Source organism: Agelaius phoeniceus, chromosome 2 (genome assembly GCF_051311805.1).
Source record: "Agelaius phoeniceus isolate bAgePho1 chromosome 2, bAgePho1.hap1, whole genome shotgun sequence".
NCBI lineage: Eukaryota > Metazoa > Chordata > Aves > Passeriformes > Icteridae > Agelaius > Agelaius phoeniceus.
Window position 1 is genome coordinate 16,048,443 of NC_135266.1, and position 19,068 is coordinate 16,067,510.

The 19,068-nt window shown below is 39.7% G+C and overlaps 1 protein-coding gene across 1 annotated transcript in view; it reads left to right on the forward strand.

Annotated features, from left to right (window-relative positions):
- MAP3K15 (mitogen-activated protein kinase kinase kinase 15) overlaps nt 1-19,039 on the forward strand; it is an 80,606-nt gene extending 61,567 nt beyond the window's left edge. The window contains exons 15-29 of the mRNA XM_054655139.2: nt 1,199-1,332; nt 1,944-2,071; nt 3,792-3,922; nt 4,210-4,315; nt 6,693-6,850; nt 9,994-10,177; nt 11,843-12,020; nt 12,687-12,861; nt 14,598-14,783; nt 15,192-15,297; nt 16,458-16,668; nt 17,500-17,612; nt 17,762-17,859; nt 17,958-18,034; nt 18,544-19,039. Of these exons, the coding sequence (XP_054511114.2) occupies nt 1,199-1,332; nt 1,944-2,071; nt 3,792-3,922; nt 4,210-4,315; nt 6,693-6,850; nt 9,994-10,177; nt 11,843-12,020; nt 12,687-12,861; nt 14,598-14,783; nt 15,192-15,297; nt 16,458-16,668; nt 17,500-17,612; nt 17,762-17,859; nt 17,958-18,034; nt 18,544-18,658 (2,100 nt within the window). The 3' untranslated portion in view covers nt 18,659-19,039. The remainder of the gene's footprint in view (nt 1-1,198; nt 1,333-1,943; nt 2,072-3,791; nt 3,923-4,209; nt 4,316-6,692; nt 6,851-9,993; nt 10,178-11,842; nt 12,021-12,686; nt 12,862-14,597; nt 14,784-15,191; nt 15,298-16,457; nt 16,669-17,499; nt 17,613-17,761; nt 17,860-17,957; nt 18,035-18,543) is intronic.
- The last annotated feature ends 29 nt before the right edge of the window (nt 19,040-19,068 follow it).

The following is a 19,068-nucleotide window of genomic DNA, read 5'->3' on the forward strand; positions in this document are numbered from 1 at the left end:
TTGCTCCAGTTTAGTTCCACTGAGCAGAATATGCTGTTAGGATAAGTGACAGACGGGTTTCCTTTAGCACATTCCATACAGCAGCATGAAACTTGCCATCTTTGCCGAGGTGAAGAGGGGGAGTGTGGATACTGCGGCAGCAGAGCTGCGATGTGAACTGGGAAGGCACATCAAAGAAATTCTCCAAGGCTGCATTCTGTGTCAGAGAGTTACATTGGACAATGCAGAAAAAGTAGTCATTGACAGAAAAGTCAGTAGTTATGGCCATTGTAAGAAGTTTTGTTGTTTGTTTTTTTAATAGGGAAATCACATAAGGCCACAGAGAATACCCTGCAGTTTTCCCATATGGGACATCCTCTTGGGTGTGGGAAGATTCTAGGGGAGATCTGTGTACTCCTGACAATATCTGAGACTATGAAATTGTCTAGTTCTTTTCATCCTTTATAAGTTCCCTGATTTGAATCATGGATGTGCTGTTCAACCCAGCTTCATTAGAAATTTGGTTTTATATAGTGTCTGGGGTACACTTCCATTAAGCATCATTCACTCCTTTAGAGTAGGAGAGTTCTGTCACAAGGTCACTATATGAGGTGGTGTAAATTAGTGTAACTTTATTGAAGTCAGTGAACCAGCATTGAGTTGTTCAGCTGGAAATATGACCCAGCACGTTTCAGCAGCAGTGGAAACCACCATTATATTTAATAATTTGTTGACAAGATGAACATTTTTTATTTTTTCTGCCCTTTGGAAAAATTTCATTGTGAGAGGGGATGTCCTGGGGTGACTATATGGTCCAGTTACTTTTATCAATTCATTAAACCACTGGTTTCAAAATTTTACGTTTTGTGCCATATATTTAGATGTTCTGAAGGCTCTGTCAGCAGCTCTTAGAGACAATACATGAATGGGTTCTTTTGACAGCAATGTTTCATTGAATTTGGTTTATTGCTATGTTCCTTGTTTGGATGAATGCATCTTTCTCAAAGATGGTTAGGGAAGACTGTATAACAAAGCAATAAGGTGGAAATTTTACAAGTTGTGTAAAGCACAGGGCTGGTGGGTAACCTGCTGTCCTCCAGCTGCACTGCAGCAGCACCTTTGTGCTGTGCTAAACTGGCATAAACTAAAGGCTCTCTGTAATGTCAAATGTTAGTGATAACAATTTCTGTGCTGCTTTGTTTATCTTTTCTGCTTGCAGTATGAATATGATTATGATGAGAATGGTGAAAGGGTAGTTCTGGGGAAGGGTACTTATGGAATAGTTTATGCTGGAAGAGACCTTAGCAACCAGGTCCGAATAGCCATCAAAGAAATACCTGAGAGAGACAGCAGGTAAGACCTAGTTCATTGTTATATACACACTGTGAACAAAAATGCAGTTGTTTTTTGAAAATTTGGCTCTTCTTGGCATGTATTTCTGTGTGGTTAGTTTATAAAATGCCAGTATACTGAAATTCAATTAATATTTACTCCTACTATCCAAAAGTACCTTTTTGAGAGTAAAGATGTTGTATTTTTGGGGAAAATATATGATACATATCATAAATATGACAGTTTAATAATCTGTATGTGTATCTTACATTCCAGGAGACATTGGTTTTAGGTTGCAGTTGTATGTCACTTGTATTCTTTTTGAGGAGGGTGAAAAGCATGAGAGGAGCTCTGGAGTCAAAGACAGTGCTATGTATTGATACAGAAAACACACATATAAATTCTTGGGGGCATGTTTCTTCACCAGAGTTCCTTTGAGCTCTGTCTCTGTACCTTTTTGGGATAGGCAGTGAATGATGCTGCATTTTAAAATCGTGGACAAAATGTTTGCTGAGAATTGGAGTGGTATCCCTAAGATCCATTCTGTTGTCAAATTAGCATTTAAGCATAGCCTAGAACTTTTCCTGCATGATGAAATAATCCTTGGTTTTGGTGGTTTTTTTTTTAAATAGGTATTCTCAACCTCTTCACGAAGAGATAGCACTGCACAAATATTTAAAGCATCGCAACATTGTCCAGTATCTTGGATCTGTTTCAGAAAACGGGTACATTAAGATTTTTATGGAGCAGGTGCCAGGAGGTTTGTATCATGCTGAGTTTGGTCTGCCAAAGTAAAAGCATTTGGTACTCCAAGCCTACTGAAAGTCAATAGATAAGCATTTAATGTGTTTGTGCACTCTGTATGGCTTTTCTGTTGGGATGTTAATTGTATAAGTCCTTTTTCTCATAGAAAGAGTAAATTTGAAGAGTACAGGTCCCAGTACCCTCTCCCCTTTCTATAATGATGCTAAACCTAGAGAGAAGTGATAAAAAGTATTTGGTTTCAAATACTCATGTGTTAAAAAATAGTGGAGTTAGAGCTGTATAGTCCATTGGGCTCAAGTGTCTGAATGATGACTGGAGCTTTCAGTTTCTCTTTGAGCAGTAGCACTGATAGAACAATTAAGTACTGTTTTTTAACTGCTGTGTACAAAGGACTGCTATTCCCTAGGTAGATTAGAGATTAAAGTGAGATGTGTTCCTTGCTCATAATTTCCAGTTTCACTCCTCGAGCCTTCTCTGCTGGAGGAAGAGGATGTGAAATCTCTTTGTAACCTCTGTACCTTGTTTCCATCTCCACTTTGCCATTTACTCTTCAGTGTCAAGGATATATCAGAATAAGTGTTAGATTTTGCATTATTTTAATTTGCAAAGTAAAAACAGAAATAAGAAAAATGGGGGGAAAGGGTCAGATTTTCTAAGAAAGGTCCAGACAAACATTCAAAGTGTAATTAAATGCATCCAAGGCATTTAGGGATGTAGGAAAACTATTTAGTTTTTCAATCTTTGTGACCTTCTCACCTGACAGCTGAGACACTTTGACCTGCATGACTCATGCAGATGTGATGAAATTATACCAACACTTCCACTTGTTTTCCCACACTTGTTCACAAGTGTCAGCTGGTGTTGTTTCCTGTTCATATATGCACAGTAAAGTGTGCTGTGATTAGTTGCTAATGGCAAGATATTACTGAACCAATTTAGATATTTTAAACTCTGTAGCCAGTCTTAAAAAGGAACCAGCTGTTCAGATTATATGAGATTCTTTGAGGAAACTTTACTTTAGAAAGCTGTCTGTTCCTTTAGCTGAATTTTTCTGGCCTTAAGTAGATCTACTGTACTTAGTTTATTTTATGCTGAATAAGTAAAACTGTTCTTTATTTTGCCCCATGATTTAAATATTTGTGTTCTTTAAAGATTAGTTTTATTAGAATTGGGGATGTGTAGATGGCCCATCTCCTACTCTGAACATTCATTCAGGGTTTTTTTCAGGAGCTTTCTGTCCTGTCTCTGAATATTGCCAGAAGTTGATGCCATATTTGTAAAGAGGAGGCTCTCTCTGATATAGATTCTACCCTCCCTTCCTCAGGAAAATCAGCTTGTCTTTGCCCATACCTGTGGTTCATGAATATAGAACATGGTAGAGTGTTACCTTTAGTCCTTGTTTCATTATGGGCTACATGGCTGCTAGTTGTAGTCTCAGCATTTGTTACAGTGAAGTGAGGGGGATGGATCCAGCTCTGTCAGAACATTTATTCTTGTTGTGGGAGTAGAATCTGACCTCGCAAATAAACAATAATCAGTCCAGAGCAGCAGCAAATTATTTGCTATGAGTGATCTAGCAAGAATTTGGCTTAATCATGGGTGCTGCTTTTCCTTTATATTAGGATGTTGAGCAAAGGCTTTATTCAGACTTACATGTTTCATGTTCATTTGGGGAATTTGCTATCTTGATACACTTTCTTCTTAAACTCCTGTAGGCAGCCTCTCTGCTCTCTTAAGATCTAAGTGGGGCCCAATGAAAGAACCTACAATTAAATTTTACACCAAGCAGATTCTGGAAGGCCTCAAGTATCTCCATGAGAACCAGATTGTACACAGAGATATAAAGGTAACTTTTCCTTTTGTGTGTCTTGTTTGATTTGCTTTTTATCTTCAGTTAGTTTTGCTTTAATCTGAAGGATTTTTACTTAGGATTTCATGGAAGCTGAAAACAAAAGGAAGGCATAAACCACGTCCTTCTGCTGGTGCTCTGGGAATATTGCTTTGTAGGAAGGTGTATTACAAAGATAAGTGCAAACTTGAAGGAGTATTGAGATTAAGAATCTGTATTTTTCTGTCTCCCCCTCCCTGTTTGCTGCCTCCCTCCCCTCCTTCCCTCTCCTACCCAAACCACAGGGGGACAATGTTCTGGTGAACACCTACAGTGGCGTGGTGAAGATATCAGATTTTGGTACTTCCAAACGGCTGGCAGGAATCAATCCATGCACTGAAACCTTTACAGGTAAGATTAAGCTAGCAGGGTGTATAAGGGTTTTCGTGACAGCTTTAGCATTCGAGCTAAGAGGCTCTTTGGCTTAGTGAAGAAAACACTGTTGGGTCTCTGCAGAGCAGAGTAAATGGGAGTGTGATCACCATAAACATAGGCTTGATAGCTTTATTGACTTTTTTTTTTAATTTAACTCTATTCCATTTTACTTTTTGGGGGTAAAAGTTTTTCTTCAAAGTGTTCCTTAAGTAGCAATTGATTGTTGTAATTAGATCTGGAAACACTTGAATTTAGCAACTTTTTAATTTAATAATCTTGGTATTAGTAACTTACACTTGCACACTTTCTACATGTATGTTTAAAAGTGCAGAAAACCAAACTCAAACTTATGAACACTTTCAGTTTTGAGGTATTAATTATAAAACCCAACCAACTAGCTAACAATAAAAAGAAGTTTACAGGAAAATTTTAGGCTGATGTATTACAGAACAGCTTTCAATACAACAACATTTTAAAGACTTGTAATATTCAGGGAAAACAAAAATTGCTGAGCAAGAGGGGAAACTCCACATTAAAAAAAGAATACGTGGTCACATAGTTTCTGTGATCAGTGGATGTGGGTAACGTGGTTTGGCTTGTTATATGGCCTTATCCAAAGGCTGATAGCACAAGCCCCTTGTCTGCAGTTTAAGTAAATGGTACACAGACAAAGCCACTAGTCATGGACAGCTTCAGAGTGGAAGACAAGAGATAACAAACTTCACTAGGTGAAAATCAAGACTTCCCTTTACCTCTCTGATGGTATGTCTGCAGCTCCTCCAGCTTTCTTACAAAGGAAGCCATGCAAATAAAATTAAGGTTCTGATGTAACTTACCTTTCTCAGTTATTTTTACTTATTATCTCGTTATTACTCATTATCATTCTCTTTGCCTGTATTTTGCATGCTCCTCAGTGACTTTTTTAGCAACTGATTGTCAGTAGGGATGATATATGGAGAAATGATATCTTAAGAAAAGTCACCATACTGTAATAGAAGGAGGTAGCTCTTTCCTTGTGCCCTTCTTCTTTCTTCTCTTGCAAATTTTCAGCCCTGTTTGTGCCTTTGAGATGTAATTTGCCACATGAATAAATACTTAAAAGTTATCATTTTGGATTTAAATCAGTAAGCAAGTAGCTATATCCCAGAGGACCTTAAAAGGTCTCAAGAAATTTGGTTTTGTTCTGTAATGCAGTACATAAACCCTAGATTTTAGGCATTATGTAATAAAATCACATGGTTTGAAGATCAAGACTTCTGATGGTTTAAACATGACATCCCTCCATTCAAGACACAGCCTGAGGGCAAAGCTGTGGCTTGAACTTTCATTCTGCAGCAGTCACATTCAATGAGCATATGATACCCTTGTATCTTCACCATATGTCCATTACTTGATAGTTCACAGCTCTATGGCAGTATAGTTTTATTGCATTCCTAAGAAGAAAAATAATTCAATTTAAAGATGTTACAACAGAGCTGATAGAAATTCAGGTGGAGAAAGAACTGTAGTGTTCAAAACAGTCTGAGCTTATAGAGGTTTCTGCTGGTGGTGGTGTGGACTCTTCCTGTAAAGACCTCATTAGTTGTGTTAGGGAATGCTTCAATAACAGTGATACCAAATTGACCAGATTTTATTTAATTTTTTACTGTACTGCTCTTTATCAGTATTATTACTAGTATTACACTCAGGTTGTCTACAAGCAGGATCTTATTTTGTCAATCTGTATAACTTCAGAAATTCTAACCAGTTGGTTTGTTGGGTTGGATTTTTGTTTAGTTGGTTTTTTTGAGGTTTTTGTTTTGGTTTTTTTTTTTTTGCTAACCTAAGATGTCAGAAATCCCAAGCACATCCAAGGCATCCTGGAATTCTAGACTAAATATGATGAGTTGCCTTAGTTATTGCCCTGTATTTGCAAAACTAGACTTTATTCAAACTAACTGTTTGAAATTCCCTGTCACTAGTGTTCTTATTATTGGGGTAAAATATGAAGAATTATTCCCATGAAGGCTATCTGTCACTTCTCAGATTTTGCCATCTCTTACATGCATAATCTTTAAAAGTTGGTGTCTGCAAAAATTTAATATAATTTTATTTTCTGGGGAAGCTACTGGATTATGTGGTGTATATACTTTCAGCATTTGAAACCTTGTGTTAGAAAGGAGGGGCAAAAAGAGAGTTTTTAAAAAAGATGCTATAACATAAGTTTTTGTTTAGTTTTCAGTGCTGATATGGGAGATAAGGTATTTGGCTATACAGGTTGCATTTCACAATTTTTGGCTTGCTGAGTGTTGTGTTAATCCTCCTTAATAAGCATGAAGAATGTACACTTGACAGCTCTTTTTGTCCTGACCAGGAACCTTGCAGTACATGGCTCCAGAAATCATTGATAAAGGACCACGAGGATATGGTGCTCCTGCTGACATCTGGTCCCTGGGCTGTACCATTATTGAGATGGCAACAGGCAAACCTCCTTTTCATGAACTAGGGGAGCCTCAAGCTGCAATGTTTAAAGTAAATACAGCTTTTTTGCTTTGGAGTTGATGAATTGTCAATTATAGCTTAATTTCATAATATTAATTGATAATAACATTGTCTTACATGGGTTGTTTTGCACAAAGCCATAGTCTGACCTGTGTTTTTAACTCTTGCTGAGAGATCCTTCCCTTCTCTAAGCTGTGTTGCTCTAGGGGGTGATCAGTTATTTTTGTGCTGGAAATAGGTCATGACTCAGAGCAGCAATCTGAAAAATGAGTGAAGGCTTATGAAAACTAATATCCCCTGTGTTACTTTTTTCATCTCCTGCTCTTGGCTTATGATTTCCTTCTTGTAACCAGTCTCCCCAATAATGACAAACAAGTTATTTCTGCTTCTTGAGGTAATTTTTGTAAGCCTCCTTCCCAAAGGAAAATGTTTTAAAGGACCAGTCTCTGCAACAGGGATGCAGGAAGATGTGGTGGAAAAGGGCAGGGGATTAGCTCTCCCACATGTATTGAAGGAGTAAATTACTCTGTATTTTGCATTCCAAGTCCTTCAGGTCATAGCTTCCTCCTCAGTTAGCTGTTTTCTCTATTACATTGTTTCCCTGTGTATCTGTTTTCAAATGCAAAAATTAACACTTGAGAATCCTTCAGATAGTTTTGATAATAAAAGTTTTTTAAAAGTTACTTGTTCTATCTCTGTAACTAACAGGAGTGTAACAACTATGATGTTTCAAATAAGTAGACTGAAAATTTTTGGTTCTTCCATTGGCTTGCAGTAGATCTTTCGTAAAGCACTAAATTTTGCAGTTATGCTTGAGAATTCTCATTCTTATAGTGGGGAAAATATCCCATCCATAATTCAGCAAACTGCTTTAAATTACCAATGCTGTAATTTTTTCATGTATCTTGTTGAAAGCCACTATGTGAGCTTAGTATCATCATTAATGCAACCATGGTGGCAAAATCAAGTCTTTATCAATAGGTACAGAAAGCTGGGCTGCAGTTCAGCCTGACATGTCATGTCACACATCATACTAGGCCTGTGAGTTGTCCCATGAACCACTGCTAAAAGGCACAAAAGGGATGATTATGGCGTTTGATACACTTATTTTAGTGGTATAATAGGTCACCTTGGAGCTGTCAACTTGTGGCATACCTCAAAAGAAGCTGCCTGGGAGAACATGATTTGGTGCACTAAGGGAGCCATGGAAAGAGACTGTTTTCCACATCACTGTAAATGTCAGATACAATTCTGTTGGCAGATGCCTTTTAATCTTACATACCTGGCATGTAGTTGTGACTGCTCAGGGAGTTGCACATCTTATTTTCAGCACTGTTCAATGGAAGTTTTTAGCATTCTTACTGCAGACTGCATTAATGTACTACAGGCAGACATTTGGTTTTGTTTCCTGTTTCTTGCCTCTGCTGGGACCTGTTTGAAATTGTGTCTTGCTAGGCACCATAGGTTACAAACCATGTTTTCTTTTTCTGTGTAATGGAAGTCAGCAAGCTGGAAACTGGATTTGAAACAGGCTGGCTGGGCAAACATATAAAAAGAAGTCTGGAAAACTTGGAATATTGAACTTTTGAGGTCCCCACCTCCACACATGCATGCTCTGTTGTGCTTAGGGCATGTGAGGAGAGGGACGGTTTAAGTCTCCCTGTGAAGTCACTTTAAAAATTGCAAATGACCAAAGAGTTGGGCAAAGTAGAGAAAAGGGGCTAGTAAACCAAGAACTGGCTATGTCCTGGCTGGGTGTGCACTGTGAGGTATTTATTCTGTGAGCACAGAATGTGAGCATCTGTGTCTGTGTGAAAAGAGTGCAAACAAATGGCATTCAGTGGAGACCAAGTACACTAGTGTTGCCATAGAATTTGCAGGTGGTTGTGACAAAACTTAGTCCCCCTGAGCAACAGAGATTAAGACAAGATCAGAGACTTGCTTTCAGACTTCTTGGCCCTGGTTTAAAATTTTCGATTTTTTCTTAGTGCACAAGAGTGAAACCTGGCACCAGAGTGCTGCCAGTTTGTGACACTGAGTCTTGAATGTGCTCAGGTCATGGTCTGGAAGGCCTTAAAGCCCTGTGAGCATTTTATTACTGCACTGTCATTCAAACAGGAGCAGGACTGCTCAGCATTTTTCCCTTCAGCTTGTATTCAAGCTGAACCAGTATTGTGAGCACTTAATAGTGCCACAGTTAATGCAGCTCTGTAATGAGATTATGTGAAAGCAGATGGCACTTCACTGCTGGGCTGCTGTGTCCCTTGTGGACACTACCTTTGTGCTTGTTCTCCAGGATGTGTTTTGTGTAAAGATGCTGAGACTACAAACCATAATCTCTCCAGACATGTGCATTCAGTGCACAAAGGTTATACAGCTCTGGCTTCCAAACAGTTCTGCCAGATTGACATTAAAGAATAAGAAGGCAGCAAGGAGCTGGAAAAATCACTGGGGAGCAACCTGTAGAAGCACATTTTTCATTACTTAAAGACAGAGTCTTAAAAGAGACTCATTTAAGTAATGACTTAAAATAAGAGTCATTACTTAAAGAATGGATTAACAAGGATCTTGCTAAAGCTTCGGACATCATGTGAATTTTAATTAAATAACACTGAAAGACTTGGGAAGACATCTGGCCTGAGAGGGGGGATGGTGACAAGGTCTGGCAAGGTCAGTGTGCTTATTTGTGCAAGGAAATTTGTCAATGGCAGGAGCAGAAAAGGTGTAGCTCCAAGCTGTTGGTGAGAGAGGAGGAAATTATTGCTGTTCTTGGGCATGAATGTGCTAGAGGAGTCAGCAACTGAGGGACACAGCTCTGAGCAGGGGTGATGGGAAACCTGTGCAATAGCTGCAGGGGTTAGTGGCTGGTCAGAGGAGGAGTATTTGAAGCACTTGGTGTCAATAATGCCCAGATACTAAGATTGCCTGAAAGCAATCTTGGTTATATACATCCAAAGCTTGACATTTATGTAATATCACATGGATATTTACACTATGTTTGGCCATGAAATAAAACAGGATTAGAACCTTGTTGTCACTTCACTGCTTTACGTGGGACCTGGATCACTCCAAGAGTCAGGAGAAGTGTGAGCAGCTGTATTATAAGAGCTTTGGCCCGTGGTCTGCTTGAAGTAGTTTCATAAAAATAATTAGTATTTGTGTTTTACTTGCAGGTTGGGATGTTTAAGATTCATCCTGAAATTCCAGAATCAGTGTCTGCTGAAACAAAGGCCTTCATTTTGCTCTGTTTTGAACCTGATCCTAGTAAACGTGTTACAGCATCTGATTTGCTCAGAGATTCTTTCCTGAAGCAAGTGAACAAGGGCAAGAAAAGCAAAATTGCATTCAAGCCTTCAGGTAAGGAATTATCAGCCAAATCCAAATCAACATCATCATTAAGTGTTATATAAAAGATTGGAATCATAAAGAACTTTCTTTGGCAAAGGACATTTATTGTGCCAGGAAACAGCAGGAACTCAGCTATTAAAAATGTCCGTGATTTTTGATTATACACATTTAAATTTAATAATTCCCAGAAAATGAAGGGCCTTGCTTATTTTGTATTTTGCTTGCTAAAACCTCCCAAAGTCATTTTTCCTCTCCTCAGAAATAAATGCCTCATTTGTAGTAAATTAAAATTAGAAGAGTGACATTTGACAAAGACTTTCCAAACCAGTTCTGCATTTTAGATTTGCAGTTATATACACTTCAGAGATCTGAATTTCATAGAGTTTGACACCTGAAAATGAGGGTCTATTAGGTGTTTGGGTCAGCATTCTCAAACTTGATATATAACATTGAAATTTGGCACAAAGGTGCTGAAGTAGCTGTCTAATGGGTTGTTTTGTTTTATCTGCATTGCATGATTCTTCTTCCCTCCCCCCCAAATATATCAGCCATTTCTCAGTGATAAGATAAGGAAGCTTAATATAGACCTGCCAAATAAATCATATGAAGGAACTGTCTGTTTCAAAACAGGGAAAGCCATTGGTCTTGATGCTTCTTTCACCTATCTGCACACACACACACACACACACACAATCCCAATGCAAATTGAAGTTCTTCCTATTTTTCAGCCCTTTCTCTTGGGACAACAGCTCTCAATTTTCTGTCCTACTGAGATGCCTTGCACCAGGTTTCGTGAGGTGACATGCATTGTTTCATTTCTGTGACTGTTTAACCTCAGCCATTTGAACACCAGTCATTTGCCATGGAGTATTTCACAGCTTTCTGAACAACTTTCAACTTCTAGCTCTCTTCCTTCCCTCACCTCCAAGAATTTGTAGTGACAAGCATCAAAAGCTGTTGTCATGTTTTAGCTCCATGGGTATGTTCACCTTGGGTTGTGAGAGAGCTTCTTTACCTTTTCTGCCATACAGCTGCAAACTGGCAATCAGGATTACAGTAAACTCTCAACATCTGGGTTGGTTTGGTTTTTTGTTTTGTTTTGTTTTTAATTTTTTCTTACTTTTAAGATTATTTGGAAGGGGAGAGGAGATTTCCTTCAAGCCAGTGCTGAGAGGGGGGGTCCTTGCTAGGGGCAGGGGCATGTGTGTGTGAGGCAGATATCTCAGGTATGGAGAGGGCAATTTGATGCCCATTAAAGGTGAGGAGGGCATGTAACAGAGTGGTCTCTGCTTAGAGAGACATGGCTGTGGTGGAGTGGCAGATGAACCTCTTGGTTCAGTTCAGGCTCTTCAAACTGCTCATATCTGTTTGAGTCACTTTGTGGGGCCAGCACCAAGGGGGATTGTGTGTAGGTGTGAGAGACATAACAAAACAGCATTTCCTGTGAGTATCTGTGCTGTCTTTGGGTTTAGCAGTTAACTTGTTAAAACCTTTTATTGCTTGTTCATGCAATGATTTTGAATTGTGTTTCTGCTTTTTATCAACAAGGTTACTTCTCCCTCTGCCATTTTGCAGAATGAGGTCTTGAAGTCAGTGAAGATGATCACAGCTGTTTAAAGCATGTTGCCCTTTTTGGCCTAGTTCTGTCACCCATTTTACCATGTCTGTTCCTAGATTATACTCGGAACACATCCCTGCCACTGCCCGTCCATGGGGAGCAGGCTGGCAGTAGCAGCAGTGAGCACGGCTCTGTTTCACCAGACTCTGATGTACAGCATGAGGTGTTTTTTGAAAGGCCAAAGAGATCCATTTCAGAGATTCAGACAAAGCATCCCATTTCTCATTTACTAAGGTAAAATATTTGCTTCTCACTTGACACCCCTGAGGGATTCTGTGAATATAATTCACATTTTATTTTATCTGATGGCAATTTTTTCACATAATGGTTAGGTAAAGACGTGTTACTCAGGAAGTTTAGATAGATAGATTACCAGTTAATGTAAATATTGTCTATGTTTAATAATGAACAATCATTCCTCTCCTTTAAGGTTTCCATTTACTTTTACACTTTTCTTCCTCCAGTGAGTAAATGTCAGTGGTGTTATTGATTGAGTTGATATAGATTTAGGAGTTAAATGATAATTTGACCCTTCCATGTACTCATGACAAAATGGGAAGCAGAAATGCAGTTCTCCTTCTCCCAAAGTACAAAGCAATACTTTCAAATGAGTATGTTACAGTATGGGTCCAGAAAAAATGAGTAGTTTCAGCTTTCCTCCCCAAAGCTGACATTAATGCCAGCTTCTTAGCAGGGGGAAATCAGCCACGTGGGTTTTGAGTCAGCAGAGGATCTGAACCATCTTCTGTCTCAAAATTAGCATTTACCAGTCTGATCAATCTGCTGCTGTAGTTTGAACTGAGTCTTTAACCCCAGAAGTGTCCTTGCTCCCTTCTGGCAGTCCTGGTGCTTTGCTAATGCTGAGGTCTCTCTTGTGCCTGTGCTGGGTGGCTGCCACAGCGTCCCTGACGAGGGCTCGGCCTCGGAGGACAGGAGCGCCTCGCCCTCCGTGGAGGACAAGGATTCCGGGCTGTTCCTGCTGCGCAAGGACAGCGAGCGCCGAGCAATCCTCTATAAAATCCTTAAGGAAGAGCAGGACAAAGTTGCTTCCAATTTGCAGGAGTGTATTGCACAGGTAATTTCACTTCAGCTCACCTCTTCCTGTGGCAAAGGGAAAATAATGAGCCAAGTCATATTATTCCTTTTCTGAGAATGAACAAATGAAGGTGTTTGGATTGTTCCTTCTGGGTATCTTTAATCTCTGAGACCTGTAACTGTGTGAGCTGTTTGCTGTTGTGTGAATGGGTAGCAAACACCACCTTTTGGCTGCTGATGGGCTCTTGGGGTTAAATGAGTGAGAGGTTTGGGTATTTGATGTGGGATTGTGGAGAGCTGAGGTTGGTGGGTTGAGTGGGTTTCATGTTTTCTTTTCTTTTGGCTTTTAAGGACATGGAGCTAAAACACCACATGGTGTTAGGTATATTCTGCTTTAAAGGTAGAGACCTGAGTAACAATTTTTAAGAAAATTTTTGTTTACTAGGTGCCAGGATCACAGTATGTGAATCTTAAAGAAGCTAAGGTAGATTTTCTGAAGAGGGGAAGGTGGGGTGGGAAGGTTTAGTTACTGTGAAGAGGAGCAAGAAAAAAAATCATAGAATGGTTAATGCACACCCAGGCATTGCCACACACCTGTAACAGCCTTTCCTTCTTAATGTCTGCTTGTGATGAGCCTCTCTGGTGAATCTGACTTTTGCTCATACCCTTGTCAGTGATTTTTGGGCAATCTCCAGCACACTTGTTCGTGACACTGTCCCATCATTTATTCTTACTAAAGCTCTGGTTTTTCACCTGGACTGCACCCCATAAAGGTGTGGTGTGTGGTGCACACTCCCATGAGTGCTGGGAGTGTGCACCACACACTCTCGGTGTGGTGTCCCCAGCCAGCTGTTGACATCTGTGGCTCAGCTGTCAAGCCCTGCTGCTCCATGGTCAGCCCTGCACAGCCCAGGGTTTGCTCCTTCCTGTGCTCCCTTCCACAGCAAACTGCACCACAGGGGCTCCTGTAGGGCTCTACAGACCACAAACTCAGGCTGGGGAAGCCACTGGGATACATTTCTGCTCTGAGCTTGAACTGCAAAACAGCTGATAGCCTTACAAACAATTAAAATTCAGAGTCAGAAATAATCACGGCTCCCAGCATTTTCCACAATGAAGGATTATTTAGTGGCAGCAAGTGCTGGTTCAGTCTCCAGCTGTTTTGTAGCACTGCTGTAATAATCTCTTTTCCATAATTTATATACTAGTCCCTCTACCTTTTAATTACAGAGGTTGTTCTTACAGACATTTGGATGACTTTAACTGTAGGGGTTATGGACTGAAAATCATAAAATAAACACTGGTGAATCACTGTGTCATTTTAGACCTTTTTTTGACTTGGGATAAATGCATATATAAGCATACTTTTTTTCCTAAAGAAATCTAATATCTGCATGATTAGAGAGAAATCCAGATTGAGAAAGGATGGTATCTAAAAAAATTGGGTATCTTAGCGACTCATTTTGCTGTTTTTATGGAGGAGAGCTGCCCTCTGCAGTACATTGCAGGAATGCCTAGATATCATTTGGAACCTCTTCCCTTTGTGACAACCACAGCAGCAGTAGGTTTACAGGGTTTTTTTGAAAACAGAAATTACTTTTTTGTTTAAAGAAAAGATAAAAACTAGAGACTTTGCAGAAAAAAAAATTCTGTGATTCAGTTCATCAATGTGAAATATACAGAAGAACTATGTAACCCTAAGAATATTAATGCTACTAAATAGATGTTTAATGACTCTGGGATTCATTTGATATACATTCATTATCTTTTCTCCAGAGTTCTGAAGTACTGCAACTTTCAGTGGACCACATCAAGCAGATTATTGGGATTTTAAGGGACTTCATACACTCTCCTGAGCAGAGAGTGATGGCTTCTACAATATCCAAGTTGAAAATGGATTTGGATTTTGACAGCACTTCCATCAATCAGATTCATCTGGTGCTGTTTGGATTCCAGGATGCGGTGAGTTCCTTTTCTGGCGGAGGGGCAGAGGAATTCTTTGAGGCATCACAGAATGCTTTAGGTTGGAAGAAATCTTAAAGATCATCTATTTCCAACCCCCCTTCCATGGGCAGAGGCACTTTCCACTACATCAGGTTGCTCCTGAACAAAGCTCATGCCAGGGGTTTGCAACTTCTCCACCGTTCCTCTCCCTCCTTGTACTGTAGAAGAGTTTGAATGTCACAGTCTGGTTTGAAATGGTTTGAAAGCTGTAGCCTAAAACTGTCAAATCTGTTGATTAGACTTGAAAGGTGGGAGGGTTTTAGTGCTGCATGCAGTTTTTACCTTTTAAAGCTTATTATGACTACTGGAAAATAAGATTCTCTTTCCTAAGGTGTGAGCAAATGGTGTTTGCTGCTACTTTTTCAGGTGAACAAAGTGTTAAGAAATCACTTAATAAGGCCCCATTGGATGTTTGCAATGGATAACATCATCCGCCGTGCAGTCCAAGCAGCAGTCACTATTCTTATTCCAGGTAAATCAAAGCAGCTGAAAAGAATCCTTTTATTAAAAAAAAAGCTGTTCTGCATATCAAAGAGCTGTAGCAAATGGAGCAGTTCAGATGTTTACTCTTTCAGCATGCATTAACTGCACCCCATGTGCTACTCATCAAAAGACATGGGGTCAGAGTGTTGCAGAGAAAGAAGTGTTGATCTGGAGGATTAATGCTGTACTTGCAGTACAAAAGCACATAATGGGGAAATAACCAGGAATTCTGCACCCCCAGTGTGGTCCAAACATGACCAAAAAAAGGCAAATTAAATTCAGTCCAAGCTGGAGATTTTCTAGTAAGAAAGAAAATTATTCTGTATACATTAATGACATCCAGCGTGGTTAACACTGCACAAGTCTGGTTATGTGTTCTGAAAAATTATTAATGAGCTTAAAAATTATTAATGATGTGTAGAAGGGAGTGCATCAGTATGAGGAAGAGGATGATTCTGGCCCATAGATGGACAATAGGGAAAACCACCAGGAAGATAAATGTCTAAGTACTGTCTAGGAATGAGTTAAGTTGGAAATATTTAAGTAGTTTTGTAACTGTTTAAAATGCTGAGCACCCCTTCCAGTATAGGAATGTTCTGAGTGACTTAGTGAGTCCTTTCAGTCCAAAGTTGCCATGGCTTTTAAAGCCAAATTGGCCAAATTTTTTAGGACTTTGTACAAGAAAAATCACAGCTGTTCTTTGGTAATAAGAGTGGCCACCTGCAGCAAGTTCTGAGAAGTGGGGCTAGAAATTCTCCCTGGAGAAGAGGAATGCTTCCTCTTTGGCCCAGGGCATTAGGGAAAATTACTTTTGTTTTTTTCTCTTACTATTTAGGAAAAATGGAAGCTTTCAGGGGTTTCTCCTTAACATATTTTACTGACTGCTTTATTACTCATCTCATGATATTTGTCCCCACTGACAACTATGACCTACAGCTCTACCTTTGCTGGTGCATTGCTCATTCCAGAACCAATGCCAGAGAACCTGTGCTCCCGCTCACAAAGGCTTCACTACCCCCTTGCTCAGTGCTGCAATAAAGCACATTATGCAAAGTCTTCCCCACCCACAGTAGTGAAGAACAAACTGCACAACCTCTGAAGACACAATTACCAAAAGAATCTTGTTCTTCCCCTCATTCTTTTTACCAGAGCTTCGCACTCACTTTGAGCCAGCATCAGAAACTGAAGGTGGGGACAAGGACACTGATGAAGTGGAGCAGAGTTTCCAGCCCTCTGAACAGAACGGGGCTGAGGACGCTGCCATCACATCGGGGGTCAGCAGCCTCAGTTCTGAGGTGTCACACAAGGCTCAGCAGCAGCTCAGCCAGGAGCTGGGCAGACTTAAACATGACACCTTAAGGTAAATCTCCTCTAAAGACTCTGGATGTATGTTCAGGCAGTCTTTGAAAAGCTACACTGATGGGTACATACTTACCCATAGTACTGCTCACTTATTGCCTTGCAATAAAGCCTTCCAGGAACACAGGTGGATTTGGAATACACTGGCAGTACAGTATTGCAACTGAACATCATTCAGTACAGCTTTTCTTTCTGTGTAATTATTCTGTTAATTGCAGAATGTCACATTGGATTTCTACAGGGAAGTAATTAGGTTTGTGTAACTGTGCCCATTTCCTTCCTGCTCCTTGGATGCCCCCTGACTTGGTGTCAGTGCCTCAAAGCTGTTCCTGCAAGGAAAGGCCACAGCAGCTCTGTCCTGGCTCACGGGACAGGCTGGCCACTCATTAGCACCACAGAGCTCAGCAGAGCCCTGCCCTGTTTCTCATGGGTTACATGTGTAGGATGCTGCCAGCATGTTAACAGCTGAACTTCCCATTCTTCTTCATGCATGTGATGTAAATCTGTGATCAGAAAGTCCCTGGTAAAACGTCAGTGTTACATTGTTCAGTAGTAAATTACAGTATAAAGGCAGCAACTCTGCCCAGGGAGGCTGCAAAACAGTAGGAACAGAATTTATGAGCTATTTACTAAATTCTGCAGGTGAAAGCCTTCAAGTGGCACCCCTGAGTCTCAGACAACCAAAATGAAATCTCTAAGCCATTAGAGATGTTATTTATGACAGTACCCCTCACAAATGCCTCTGTCCTGTGGTACTCATTAAAAATGATCTTTTTTTCCATTAGTTTTATACTCAGTGTGGTTGCATTTAATCTTTCTTGTATTCTACAAGGCTTTTGGAAAATCTCATTCAGAAGGAGAAAGAGTATCAGACCCTCTTACGACAATCTTTGGAGCAGAAGACTCAGGAATTACAATTGCTTCAATTAAAACTTAAACCCAAAGGTATGAGGAGACATTGCAGTTACACAAAAACATATGAAATCATGTGTTTGTTGAAAGGATGCAAAACCATACAGCTTAAGCTTCAGTTACCTGAAAACAATCACTTTTGCCCTAGTTGTGAGGTGTATTAACCTTTGTTTTTTTTAAAGATTCCCAGCGGTCTGCAGCAACTTTGAGAGAGAATGCAGACCCTGAGCTCATGAACTGGCTGAAACAACAAGGAGCAGACTTGGATACCATTAAGAGGGTAAAAATCACATTTAAAAAAAACTCATAATTTTAGTCATAATTAGCACTTTGGTTGCAAATAAGGAATATTTATTTATGAATAAATTTGCCTTTTAGTTTGCTGAAGAAGATTACACACTAAGTGCTGTCCTTAATGATATCACCAAAGATGACTTGTGGTATCTTCAGCTGCGGTAAGAAAATACTTGTTCGTTCACTGTTAAGAGCTTAATTAATGTATTTTGTTAAAAACCTTTTAAAGTTTGGCTATTTAAATAGGTCAGTGACAGTTCAGGGGCAACTGCCATCAGTTTCCTCTCAGATATTCTGATAAAAGTTTTTACAACTGACACAACTACACCAAGGATGCTTTGAGCCATCTGCTTTGGCATTTCTCCAGGTTGGGACCTTTTTTTGCACCCTTCACAATGAAATAATATGAAAATAATTAATATGTAATCATGTGAAAAACAGGCATAAAGAATTTATTTTTTCTACCCATTGACTCAGGTTCTTTTCTCATGATTCTGTTAACACCTGGCTGACCTGAAAGAAGTTTTAGCTATAACCTTAACAGTGTAGTTTGTTATGTACTGTCATAACCAGTCTATCCTTGGGATTTCTCTGTTTTACTTCTTGCTCAGTTTAAGGCAGTGGAGATGAGGGAGCTCTCCCTAACTGATCTCCATTTCCCTTCATGCAGGGGGGGTCTTCGCTGCAGAATCTGGAATGCAATCCTGAACCACCGACAAGCATCCGGCAAGACCTCAGTGCAGGTCAATGCTTTGGAAGAACACAAAAAGGGAATAAGCAAATGAAATACATTCCCAGCACCTAAACTGTTAGATGTATATATTTGTATGTACAGTGGCCTTGCAGGTTTTGCACAGTTATGTAGTTTGTCTGACCATCAGTGTAATGCACAGTGAACAGTAACAGCTTTTAAGTCAGTGTCAATGCATGTAAGTTATTTATGACAAGACTAAAGCATATGATGCCTGTAGATGGAATACAAAACATTAGCAGAGAAAAAAACCCACCTGAATTGGCTTCAGCACTGTGAAAACTGTGAACTTTAAAATGTGTTACTTCTGCTGGCTGATGGTTTGAGCAGGGGGGGGATATGCTAGAGCATGTCACCTCGTTGTAGATGGATTTATACAGCTTTTTGTATTAAAGCTACTCTCACTGAACTACTGAGAAAAGCCTGGTGTGATGTTTTCAATTA